The 12614-nt window shown below is 32.4% G+C and overlaps 1 protein-coding gene across 2 annotated transcripts; it reads left to right on the forward strand.

Annotated features, from left to right (window-relative positions):
- Positions 1-935: 935 nt before the first annotated feature.
- LOC116031541 (dammarenediol II synthase-like) lies at positions 936-11490 on the forward strand. 2 transcript variants are annotated; one of them, XM_031273767.1, is made up of 15 exons: positions 936-1148; positions 1244-1432; positions 1699-1788; positions 1923-2117; positions 2521-2605; positions 2692-2858; positions 2950-3138; positions 6273-6506; positions 6599-6721; positions 7106-7204; positions 7289-7395; positions 7494-7815; positions 10251-10331; positions 10441-10524; positions 11182-11490. In XM_031273767.1, exons 1-15 carry the CDS (start codon positions 948-950, stop codon positions 11299-11301), a joined length of 2286 nt encoding a protein of 761 aa, XP_031129627.1. In that variant the 5' UTR covers positions 936-947; the 3' UTR covers positions 11302-11490. The 2 variants fall into 2 exon arrangements, 1 of the variants encoding a protein (XP_031129627.1); XR_004100611.1 differs by lacking the exon at positions 11182-11490 and having other exon boundaries at positions 10058-10331; positions 10441-10471.
- The last annotated feature ends 1124 nt before the right edge of the window (positions 11491-12614 follow it).

Raw genomic sequence — 12614 nt, forward strand, 5'->3', positions numbered from 1 at the left:
TAATACAACTAATAACTTCAAATCAATAATAATAATAATAATAATAATAATAATAATAATAATAAATGAGAAGAGAGAAGTCTCCCTCCAATAGAAATGGCCTGATTTGTGGATAAATGAGGAGAGAGAAGTCTCCCTCGCACATCACATAACAGGCAAACGCGGAAATAGAGAGAAGTCTCCATAGACACCTTCTTCTCTCTCCTCTGAAATTTGTCAACTTCTTTTTTTTTTTTAAAGAAGGTAATGTGATTACCTTCTTCTCAAAAACCTAATAAGAAGAAGGTAATCTCATTAGTACTTTACACATTTTGATCCACCTTTTTATTAATGCACATTTTTGTCTTATGCTTGTCAAATCCATACAAAAAAGTCAACAACCCTTAAAAATGAAAGCAATGCATTTTAGGAAGGAAATCACGCTTTAGATGGACGCACCTTATGAAGGAAAACAACATACCTTAAGAAGGAAAAATAACACACCTTAAGAAAGAAAGCTACACACCTAAAGTCTTAAACCGACGCACCTTAAACACACAAACCATGTACCTTACAAAAGAAAAACTATGCACCTAAAGCTTTAGACTGACGCACTTAACTTGACGCACCTTAAGCACACAAACCATGTATTACGAAAGAAAAGCAATGCACCTAAAGATTTAGATTAACGCACTTAAGTTTCAACAACTAACACACTTTAAACTCAAAATCACGCACTTTAAACACAAAACCACATACCTTAAATTTGACCTAGATGAAAAAAGACCAAATTATCATGACATTTTTATAATCATTATTAATCCTAGACGTTGATTTAGACAAAATTAATAGCTCATCTAATCGCACAACCGTACAGGAGCCACCCACCCGCATGTAAACATGCATATATATATATATATATATATCACATCTCTCTCTAGTTAAATCGCCAGCATACTAGCAAGAAGATGTGGAAGCTTAAGATTGGTGAAGGTCGGGGGCCGTACATATACAGCACCAACAACTACGTGGGTAGACAAATATGGGAGTATGACCCTAACGCCGGTACACCGGAAGAACGACAAGCAGTTGAAAAAGCCCGCCAAGACTTCAGAACAAACCGGCGGAATGGTTTCCATGTCTCTGGTGATTTGTTGATGAGAATGCAGGTCAGAATATATATAATATAATCCTGATTTGATTGTTTTAATTTTTAATTAATATTTCATGATTAGTTGATTAATTAATCTTTGCTTGTGTACAGATGATTAAAGAAAGTGGGATTGATTTGTTGAGCATTCCTCCGATAAGACTAGGAGAGGAAGAAGAAGTGAATTACGAGGCTGTCACAACCGCCGTTAGAAAAGCCGTACGATTGAACCGTGCACTTCAAGCTAGAGATGGGCACTGGCCAGCTCAGAATGCTGGCCCTATGTTTTACACTCCTCCCTTGGTATCCTATATATTCTGCTATAATGATTACTTTGAGAGTCAGTCTCTTGTTACACTGTCTTAATCAGTGAGACGGGTCAGTTAAGATATTATAATTAAAAAAGTAATAGTAATTAAAATTTTTCTATAACCGTATTATCATTATCCTTATTAATAACAAATACATTATTCCTGATAAATATTAGATTTTCCTATATAAATATTACATTTTCCTATTGACCAAACTCGTCTCATGATAAGGAATTCTTAATTTAAAATGATTTGCAGCTGATTGTGTTGTACATTAGTGGAGCAATTGATACAATTTTAACGTCGGAGCACAAAAAAGAATTAGTTCGATATATCTACAATCATCAAGTACGTATCAATTTCATGTTCGAAAGATATGATTCTATATATATGAAAACAATACTGTGCCTAGTAATTACCAATGGATCAGTTCCTTAAATTATGGAATTATGTCTTTTTGGTTGGTTGTTTTGATTTGATAGAATGGAGATGGTGGGTGGGGATTATACATAGATGGACACAGTACCATGATGGGATCAGCACTTAGCTATGTGGCCTTGCGTTTGCTTGGAGAAGAGGCTGATAATGGTGATGGTCCCATTGCTAGAGGTCGAAAGTGGATTGTTGATAATGGAGGTGCCACTGGAATTCCCTCATGGGGAAAGCTTTATCTTTCTGTAAGTTACGTTTTAGATAATGTTAGGATATGATCAAGCTTGATAATGTTAGTTTTTTCCCCTTAGCCCTTTATCGGCCTCTGTATGCCCAACAACTTGTTAAGGATTTGACTATGATACCACTTGTTAGATTAAACGCTTACCCCTATGTACACCAAAAGTTATAGCTAGTACCGTAGACGAAATTTTATTTTCTTAAACCGTCACAAAATTTTGACATGATGGGTGCTAGACTTAACCTTTTAAACCTTTTACCGGCCTCTACCCAACAATTCTCCAGCCACCGGTGCTAGATTTAGTCTTCACAAATCCCACCCAATAGATAACTTTTGAGCTTCGAGTTTAAATAATATTATAATCATTTTTCAATTCTTAAAATTTAAATAATTTTTGCCATATATAGGTGCTTGGAGTGTACGAGTGGGATGGGTGTAATCCAATCCCACCAGAGTTCTGGCTTTTCCCTTCCAAATTTATTTTCCATCCAGGTAGTTATTAAAGTGCTTAATTGCTTATTATAATAAAATAAGTAAATTATTTAAAATCTATAACGATAACTCTCATTATATTATAGCAAAAATGTGGTGTCATTGTCGGACAACGTACATGCCAATGTCATACTTGTATGCAAGAAGATATCACGGACCATTAACTAATCTTGTTCTTTGCATAAGAAGTGAAATTCATGTCAAACCTTATGATCAAATTGATTGGAACAGTGCTCGCATGGATTGCTGTAAGGTTAGTCTACATACGTACAAATATGTCAAGTACCCTTTTGAACTATAGATAAAATTAGAATTGATTTGTATACAAACAACTACCAATGCAGGAGGACTTGTACTACCCCCATAGTTTCATACAAGATTTGCTGTGGAATACTCTTCAATACTGCACTGAGCCATTCATGAGCCTTTGGCCTTTCAAGAAAATGAGAGAAATGGCTATGAGAAAAGCAATCGAGTATATGCGCAATGAAGCAGAAGAGACCAGATATCTTACCCTTGGTAGCATACAAAAGGTTAAAATATGATACATTAACTCAAATTACTTGCTAATTAAGTAGAATCATTTAATGAAAAGTGGATTTAAAATTTATTGATATTAATTTATAATTTATTACAATTATGTCAAATTTAAATGTCATCAATTATATTATTTATTATTTTTGTAGTTTTCTATATTAATCTAAAACATAATATAATATTACACATATCTAATTTTTACAAAATTATTAATTTATATAGCTTTTCCAAAATTAGATATTAATTTTAATATGAGTGACTAAATATTTACTTTTGTAGTTTTTCATTTTAGTCTAAAAAATCAGATAATATTATCCATATCTAATTTTAAATTTTTATTTTATGTATATTGGATTTGTGTGTGTGTGTGTGTATTTATTTATTTATATATGGAAAACTACAAAAATAGTAACTAAAATTTAAAATTATATTTGATTATATGTAGAAAAGTCTAATATGCAAAAAGTATAAATTTTTAAAATAATTAAATATGGATAATATTATCTTCAAATTCTTTAGATTAATATTCAAATCTATAAAAATAGTTGATAGTATTAAAACTAATATATATATATATATATATATATATATATATATATATATATATATATATATATATATGTCGGTCCTTTGCAAGCAAAAAGTCTAGAAGATTGAGGCGATGAGAGTTGAATAGACTTTTTAACAATTATAAAAACTGTTTTTAGTCTAACTCTAAGTGAGCTTGAATTTATAAATCAAAGTTAGGAATATGAATTTCCTTAGCAAGGGAAATGTTTGAACTTGCCTTATAAAATGTGTAGCTAAGTTTAGAGATTTGAAATGTTAGTGTGTGTAAGTATTGGGTTAGTTACAAATTAAAGTAGAAGCAGTGAAAATAAATGCAAGGGGATACAAAGATTTTATAGTAGTTTTGAATAACTTTTCTACTCCACTCTTCTCCTTGACTTCAATGGGGATTCTACTATGTGTTTTATACACAAATACAAAGCGGCAAGAAGCCTTCAGTTTATACCGAATAGCCTTTGAGATAAAGATCAATCACCAAGTCGCCTTATCTTTCACTGGCTTATTAAAACTAGTAAAGGGTCACGCACCAAGTCCCCTTGCTAGATTGATCTTCAACCTTCCTACATCTGAAGATGGTTGTAGTTGAGGGCTAGACTTTCAAGAATCAAACTTATTCTTTTCTTCAGTTTAGAAGCTTGATTGAACAATGTAGCACTTCAAAAGTAGTTTGAAGAGTTGATAATAATTTTTAAATAATTTGCATAGGATTTTTCTTTTCTTCTAAACTTGAGATCCTCCTTTTATATATGATGAAGGATGGGCATCATCTTGAAATTCAAAGTTACCCGTTGTCACTTTGCAAGTGGCAGTCGTCAAAGATCTGTCAAAATCTTCTAAAATCCATTGCCATAGATTTGAACTCTTGCATCTTATATACATATGGTAAAGATTCTTTCCCTATCAGTGTGTACAATCATTACAAATTAAAGTAAAAAAGAGCTACTCATTTTTATCACCAATTTGTCTATGTAGACTCCTAAGTGTTAGACAAGTTGCATTCTCAAACGACTCATTTTGTTCCTCCTTGTATGAACTTCTTCTAAGGATAATCTTCCTTAAAGAATATTCAATATAGTTCCTATGAACTTGAATAATATCATTGAGTGCCATTTTCTCTTCCAAGAGGATCGCTTTTGAGCTATTCTCCTTCAATCCTTTGGTTCATTCTGAACTCTTTCTTTTATATCGCTTTCTTCAATATCCCTTCCTAACGGTTGGTTCTTAAAGTGTTTCATTCTAGTTGCTTCCTTATGAACATACTTCATTTCAATTATATAGGTTTCTTGCAATTATATCAAACCCCTTCATAATTGTCTTATTCTATATCTCTATTTTTTCTTACCTTTCGATTGGAGGATATTTGTTTATTGGGACTTCTCTCAAATTTCCCTTTGTTGTGCCTCGGTAACTTCTTAAACTTCTTTACAAGAAGTGTCATCTCTTCTTCCGAATCTTATTTCTTTGAGCTCGACATTTTTCTAGATGCGAGCTTTAGATGTTGAAGGAGCACCATTTCCCATTAGTGCAATTATAGGCATTTCACATGTAGCCTCTTTCTTGTCTAGTTTCACCATGTCATATTACTAGTCTTTCAAATTCAGGAACTAGGACGGGTGTTGATGGTGGAGAATTCCGGGTCTGCTTGATGGTTGTTACTTCACAATGCGTGTAATATAATGTTTCTACATCACAAACAACTCAACCAATATATTCGAACAACAATATTGAACTTATTTTTCCTGATTGGTTCATTTCCTATGTAGAGTTCAATAAGCTAGTCCCATAGTTGCATCACCATTGCTGTGCGTCCTTTAACTTTATTGAAGATTACCTTATCTAATATCTTCATGACCCCATTCTTCGTGTCATTGTCCAACTTGGTGAGAATATGGTACTACCTCCGTCCCAAATGGTTGTCTGGTTCGTTTAACGAGGTTTGATTGAAATAATTTTTAATCCAATTTTTCATAATATTAAGTTTAGCATTAATATATAAAATTTATATATTTAGAAACTACATTAAAACTTAAAAGTACTATTAAACACAAAAAATTAAATTTAAAAATAATAAAAAATTATTAAAGAAAATAAGCAAAGAAGAAATAGTTAGTTTGACCGATGAATAGTAAATAGGACAGGTAAAATGGGACAGAGAGAGTATTTTTTAATTTGGTCCACTCTTCGTAGGTAGAGTTTTGGAACCCTGATAGGTTTTGGAGGTTGATCATTTTCATCTTATTGTGATCTTGGTTCGGATGGTATTGCTCGTGGAGTTGGAGGTGCAATGTTGATTTTTCTGTTTTGATTGGTCCATTATATTTTCAACTACAACCCACTGCACACTCGTGAATGTATTACTAAGAGATTTATTTGGAGTATTTTCTTCTGTTCCTCAAAATTTTCCTGTGTGAATAATTTGGAATAAGATTCATAATTTTGTACATTTTATAATTTTAGCTACAATACAAAATAAATTTTAAAAATAGTTTTTGAGATATGCTCAAGATGCCCAATTAAATTAAATATGAATGAAATTATTAAACTTTATTTTTGGGTACAGGTTTTGCAAATGATGTGTTGGTGGGCAGAAGATCCAAATTGCGATGAGTTCAAATACCATCTTGCTAGACTTCCTGAGTATTTATGGGTTGCAGAAGATGGAATGACGATGCTTAGTTGTGGGAGTCAGAATTGGGATTCCACTTTTGCCACCCAAGCTATGTTTGCCAGTGGCATGGTAGAAGAATATGGAAACTGCTTGAAAAAGGCTCATTTCTATATCAAAGAATCACAGGTTTGGTAAAAAATATAGAAAGTTTAGCTATACAATCTGGGATCGAACTTTCCAATTCAACTCCATTTAACACTAATAACAATAATATGCAGATAAAAGAAAATCCAAAAGGAGACTTCAAAAACATGTATCGTCGTTTAGCAAAAGGATCATGGGCATTCTCTGATCAAGACCAGAGTTGGGGTATTTCTGACGGCACAGCAGAAGCTCTTAAGGCAATCTACTTTTATTCATTAAGGCAAAAACTTGTGTGAGACTGTCTCACGAATATGTATCCGTGAGACAGGTGAGTCATGATGAAAATTTAATATTAATCACTAATAAACTGTTTGTTATTTATAAGGGAAAATGTAATATTTATCATTTTCTTCAACAGTATTACATTTTCCCTTATAAATAAGAAATAATTTATTACTGATTAGTATTGCATTTTTTAGTAAAAGTATTACTTTTTCATCTTGACCAACCAGTTCACAAATAAGGACTGATGAAACAATCTCACCGGAGAGTCACTCATTTATTTAAGACCATATATCGAAATGACTCTGTTAAAAAAAAAAAAAAAAAAAAAAAAATCACCTATGTGAACATTGTTGCAGTGTCTGCTCTACCTTGGGCAAATGCCTCCGGAAATTGTAGGAGAAAAGGCCGATGCTAAGCGCTTGTATGAAGCTGTAGATTTTTTACTTTATCTTCAGGTAAGAGTTTCCAACTTAGAGCCATAGCCAACATTACTGATTGCTAATTAACATTATATTTCATGGTCTTTAATTACATTGAAGAGTATCGAAAATGGTGGTTTTTCTGTCTGGGAGCCACCAGTTCCACAACCATATATGCAACTGTTGAATCCCTCTGAATTCTTTGCAGATATTGTAGTAGAGAAACAGTAAGTTCATAATTATTCTTTCAATGACAACACTATATAAATATATACAAAATGATTAATCAGCTTCATACTAACTACTGGATATTATTGTGGACAAGGCATGTAGAACCTACTGGATCCGTAATCAGTGCTCTTGTGGCCTTCAGATGTCAATATCCAAATTATAAACCAAAAGAAATTGATATTTCTATTACAAAAGCAGTACAATACCTTGAAGAGCAACAACAAGCAGATGGGTCATGGTATGGTTACTGGGGAATTTGCTTTCTCTATGGCACTTGCTTTGCCCTATTAGGGTTGACAGCTGCCGGAAAGAATTATGAGAATAGTAAAGCCATTCGCAAAGCTGCTTACTTCTACCTATCAAAACAAACCCAAGATGGTGGCTGGGGGGAATGCCTTGAATCTTGCCCAAGCATGGTATGTATGTCAGTTAATATATATATATATATATATATATATATATAATCATAATTAAGTGCGAACCAACCTTAACCTGTGAATCTGAAGTATTGCACCGCAACTACTACATATGATTGCACCGCTATGCTTCCTAGACATCGGAGTACAATGCAATCATGTAGTGTGGTGCAATCCTTTAGAAGTTTGCAGGTTCGTACGTTAAAGTCAAGTTGCACTAGATTATTGAACTATATATATAGGGAAGGGTTCTGGTGCGGGTATAACTTCCCATGCGGTTGTGCGGTTACGCAACTTAAGCATTAAAATGGCACATCTTAAGTACACAAACCACGCACCTTAAGCTAAGAACACATACCATACACCTAAAGTTCTTAAATGGTGCACCTTCAGTACACAAACTATGCACCTTAAGTACACAAACAAAGAACATTAAGTACACAGACCACTCACCTAGACCACTCACCTTAAGCTAAGAACACAAACCACACACCTAAAATTTTTAAATGGTGCACCTTTAGGGTGCGTTTGGAAAGCAAGAAAATGACTTCTGAAAAATGACTCATTTTCCAGAAAACAATTTCATTTCCGGTGTTTGGTTGCATTATGGAAAACTGTCTTTGTGTGTTTGGTTCATTTTCTGGAAAATGTGTTAAATTGTATAATTTTACATTTTAATTATTTTTTTAAAATATAAAATAATAATAATAATATAAAATAATAATATTTCTTTTACAAAGTAACATATGTGGCCATTTTGGCAAAATAATTGTTGAAGCCAAGTTCAGAAAATGACTTACGGAAAAAATCTTGAAGTCATTTTCCGGAAAAATGGCCTCATTTTCCTTGGTCAACAGAAATTGTTTTCCGTTGACTGCATTTTCCATGCACTGCCAAACACCAAAAGCCCGGAAAATGATTTCCAGAAATCATTTTCCGGGCTACCAAACATACCCTTAGTACACAAACTACACATCTTAAGCACAGAAAATAACAAAGCACTTTAAGAACACAAACACACACTTACAGTTTTAAATGGTGCACCTTAGGTTTCAACATGACGCACCTCAAGCATAGAAATCATATACATTAAGAACGAAAATAGCGTACCTTAAGAAGGAAAATCACACACCTAAAGCTTTAAGTTGACACAGCTTAAGTTTCAACACTGACGCACCTTAAGCAAAATAACCACATATCATAAAAAGGAAAATTACGCACCTTAAGATGGAAAACCACGCACCTAAGCAACCACACAATCGCACTAGAGATGGCCAATCGCACATGAACCCAAATCTATAATTTAGATCTAATAAAAAGAGGTGCTAAGGTAAAATGTTGGTGAGATCTCAACTTTTGATCTAGTCCAAATCAATTCACCTAAGTGAAGTAAAATTGAAAAAATGCGATGAGATTTTGATATTTGAGCCACATGTGGTAACATATTTAGTTCTATTTTATTTATTAGTTTCCTAGCTTGTTTATTAATTTATTTATTTATAATTTGGGCCGCCATTTTGGGCTCTATTCAATTCCTTAGGGCTATAGTATATATTATTTATGTATTATTTGGGCTGCCGTTTTGGGCCAATACCTCAGGGTTTGTATGTGCTATTTTGGACCTAGCGCCCCGAATAATAAATTAAAGTTACTTTTTTCCTAATATAACCCCCATGTTATACCCCTATACCCGGTTTATGGTGGACCCGGTCCCGATAAAACCATTAATTAGGTACCTATTTTTACCTGATCTGGACCTTATATATAAGATTAGATGTGAAGTACGGACTTAGGTAAAAAATATGGTGAAATCTCAGTAATTAATCTAGCCCGAATCAACAATTTAAAATGAAAAAAAAAATTAAAAATGTAGAGGCGTTATGGTAATTTTGTGTAAGTAATTTCATATCGTCTTTGCCACCGAGTCCACATTTTTCATTCTTTAAGTGCATACTTATTCGATTGCATATGTTTTGTCTTAGTGCATAGTTTCTTCCTTTGAGTGCATATGTTTGTGCTTTTGAGTGCACACTTATGGTGTTCAAGTGCACATTTCTGTGACTTTGAGTGCACATTTTGTGCATTCAAGTGCACAATTATGAGTCATGTTTATTATATCTAATGCCTTCTTTTCAATAATGTATAACTAAATTTCTATTGAAATTTGTGTGATTTACAATCAATTTGTAATGATAATTGTTTCAATAACACTTAAGTTTAATAACTCTTCTTTTTTGTACAGTAATTGCTTCGATTGCGCCTCTTTGTGCCTTCGAGAACGCATTTTTATGCCTTCAAATGCATTATTATGGAGAAGTGTTTATTATATCTTTTATCTTCTTTTCAACAACGTATAACTAAATTTTAATAAAATTTGTAAGAGTTTCAAACGATTTGTAAGGGTAATTATTGCTTGAATAACATTTATGGAGCAGAAATACATACCGCTGGAAGGAAATCGTACGAATTTGGTTCAAACATCATGGGCAATGCTAGGACTCATGTACACTGGACAGGTTAGTTCTGTATGTTTAGTGAAATCTAATAGTACGCTTTGATGTATGCTCAAAGAACCATTAATGTATTAGGGGTGTGTTTTGTCCTATCTATTTCATTGTTAACTAGGCTGAGAGGGATCCAACTCCTTTACACAAAGCAGCTAAATTATTAATTAACGCACAATTGGAAGATGGAGATTTCCCTCAACAAGTAAGTGAACTATTTTAATTAAACTTGTTACTTCCCTACGTATTTGTAATTCAAATGTTAAAAAAATAAGTTTTATTTGTCCTAATATTTATAGAAAATAGCAATTTGAATTCATCAATTGCTAATATAAGTATTAATGAATAATGACCCGTCAAATTTTTACAATTGCAAAGTGATGGTTTTAATTTCTTGACTTATTAACGAGACTTTAATGGTGTATAGTTACAAATTTCCTATACAGACTAAAAAATTAAGATATATATCAACAATTCAAAAAGGCCCATAGAAATTGCTATTTCATATAAGAATTGAATCAAATTATAAATAAAAAGTAAATTATTGAAAGTACATTATTTGAGAACTGAAAGTATATTATTTTTTATATGATCAAATAATATATATTCAATATACTAATAATATACTTTTAAAATATTAAAAATGTACCTTTATTCAGGGACATATTATTTGAATATTGAAAGTACATTATTTTGTATAATGTACATTTAAATAAGAAAATAACGTAATTTTAATATATTAAAAATGTACTTTTTATGGTCCACACAATAATTAATATAAAGACAAAAGTCGTTAGTTTTCTTTAACTATATTCATCTTCTTCAAATACTTTCCTAATCTATATTATAAAAATATTATCAGGACATTACTGGAGTCTTTATGAGGAATTGCATGTTGGACTTTGCACAATATAGGAGTTACTTCCCATTGTGGGCATTGGCTGAATATCGTAAACATCTGTGGACATCCAAAAGTCACTAAATTCAAATCATATTGAAAATATCATAAGTGGAATTGTATGTGTCCATTCCACCTCCTAGCTAATATGTAATCCTGTGGTTTACACTATGTTACTTTTAGAAATAACAATCTTTGTATGCGTTTGATTCAAGAACACTATATCGACTCCTATGTTAGTTATAAAAAATTAAAAGTTAGCATCCAGTTGAATTCTTTTCTGCCCTTGTAATATGTTCACCATTTTACGCTCTAATTACTCTCTTTGGAAGCATATGGTGCTATGGGGATTTTTTGCTTGATTAGTTAATAATGATTCTTGAAGCTATAAAAACCTTACCTAACTAGTGTTTAGGGTTTGTGGAGAAAAAAATGTGTCACTCAAAATTGGTCTTAATATATGATCTCATAATTTTAGTTTCTCCGATAATTTGCTACATTCTCTCGCCATCATAAATTTCAGTATAGACTTGATAGTTTGACTTAAGAGGTCATTTCTCAATACTGTCGAGACAAATTTGTAAACACAAAAAAATCAAATTGTATATATGTAACAAAAATACAGGTACAAAATCGTATTGTGTCCTCTAATTCTTCACTAAACAGAAATTCAAGTGGCGTAAGGGCCTCCAGGTTTCAAACAACTTGATATTCAGCTGGAGGTGTCTAACTTCAAATTAATGTCAAGAGAGCACTTTCTTTCTAAAGCTTCAATAATGCCTTCAAGCTTCAATGTCTTCAAGGTGTGTTTAAAAAAAAAATGAAAGGATGGCTCAATTTATAGTGGAGAGAATGTAATTTCCACTCCAAAATATATGAATAATTATTTAGAATAAATACTAAGAGTTTATCCAAAATGAATCTTGTCATAATCATGTCTATGTTCGGGATAAATACTAATTAAGAGTTTATCTAAAATGAATCTTGCCATAATCATGTCAATGTTTTTTATATGAAACTGTTTATCCTCGTACTAAGAATGTTGAAATGATATGAAGAATTTTATCCTCATACTAAGGAGATTGAAGTGATATGAAGTAGTTTATCCCCGTACTAAGGAGATTGAAGTGATATGAAGTAGTTTTGACTCATGCCATTGAGCCTGGGATAATATGAAGCAATTTTGACCTATGCCAAGGAGCTCTGAAGAAAATAAGGTACTTTTGACTCATGCCAATGAGCCTTGAAGGATATGAGGCAATTTTGACTCACGCCAAGGAGTCTTGAAGAATATGAGGCAGTTTTGATTCGTGACAAAGACTCTTGAATAATTTCAAGCAATAATTTAGTATAGATAGATAGTTTAACTCAACGGGTGGTTTAAAAAATCCATTGGG

The sequence above is a fragment of the Ipomoea triloba genome, chromosome 10, assembly GCF_003576645.1.
Source record: "Ipomoea triloba cultivar NCNSP0323 chromosome 10, ASM357664v1".
Taxonomy (NCBI): domain Eukaryota; kingdom Viridiplantae; phylum Streptophyta; class Magnoliopsida; order Solanales; family Convolvulaceae; genus Ipomoea; species Ipomoea triloba.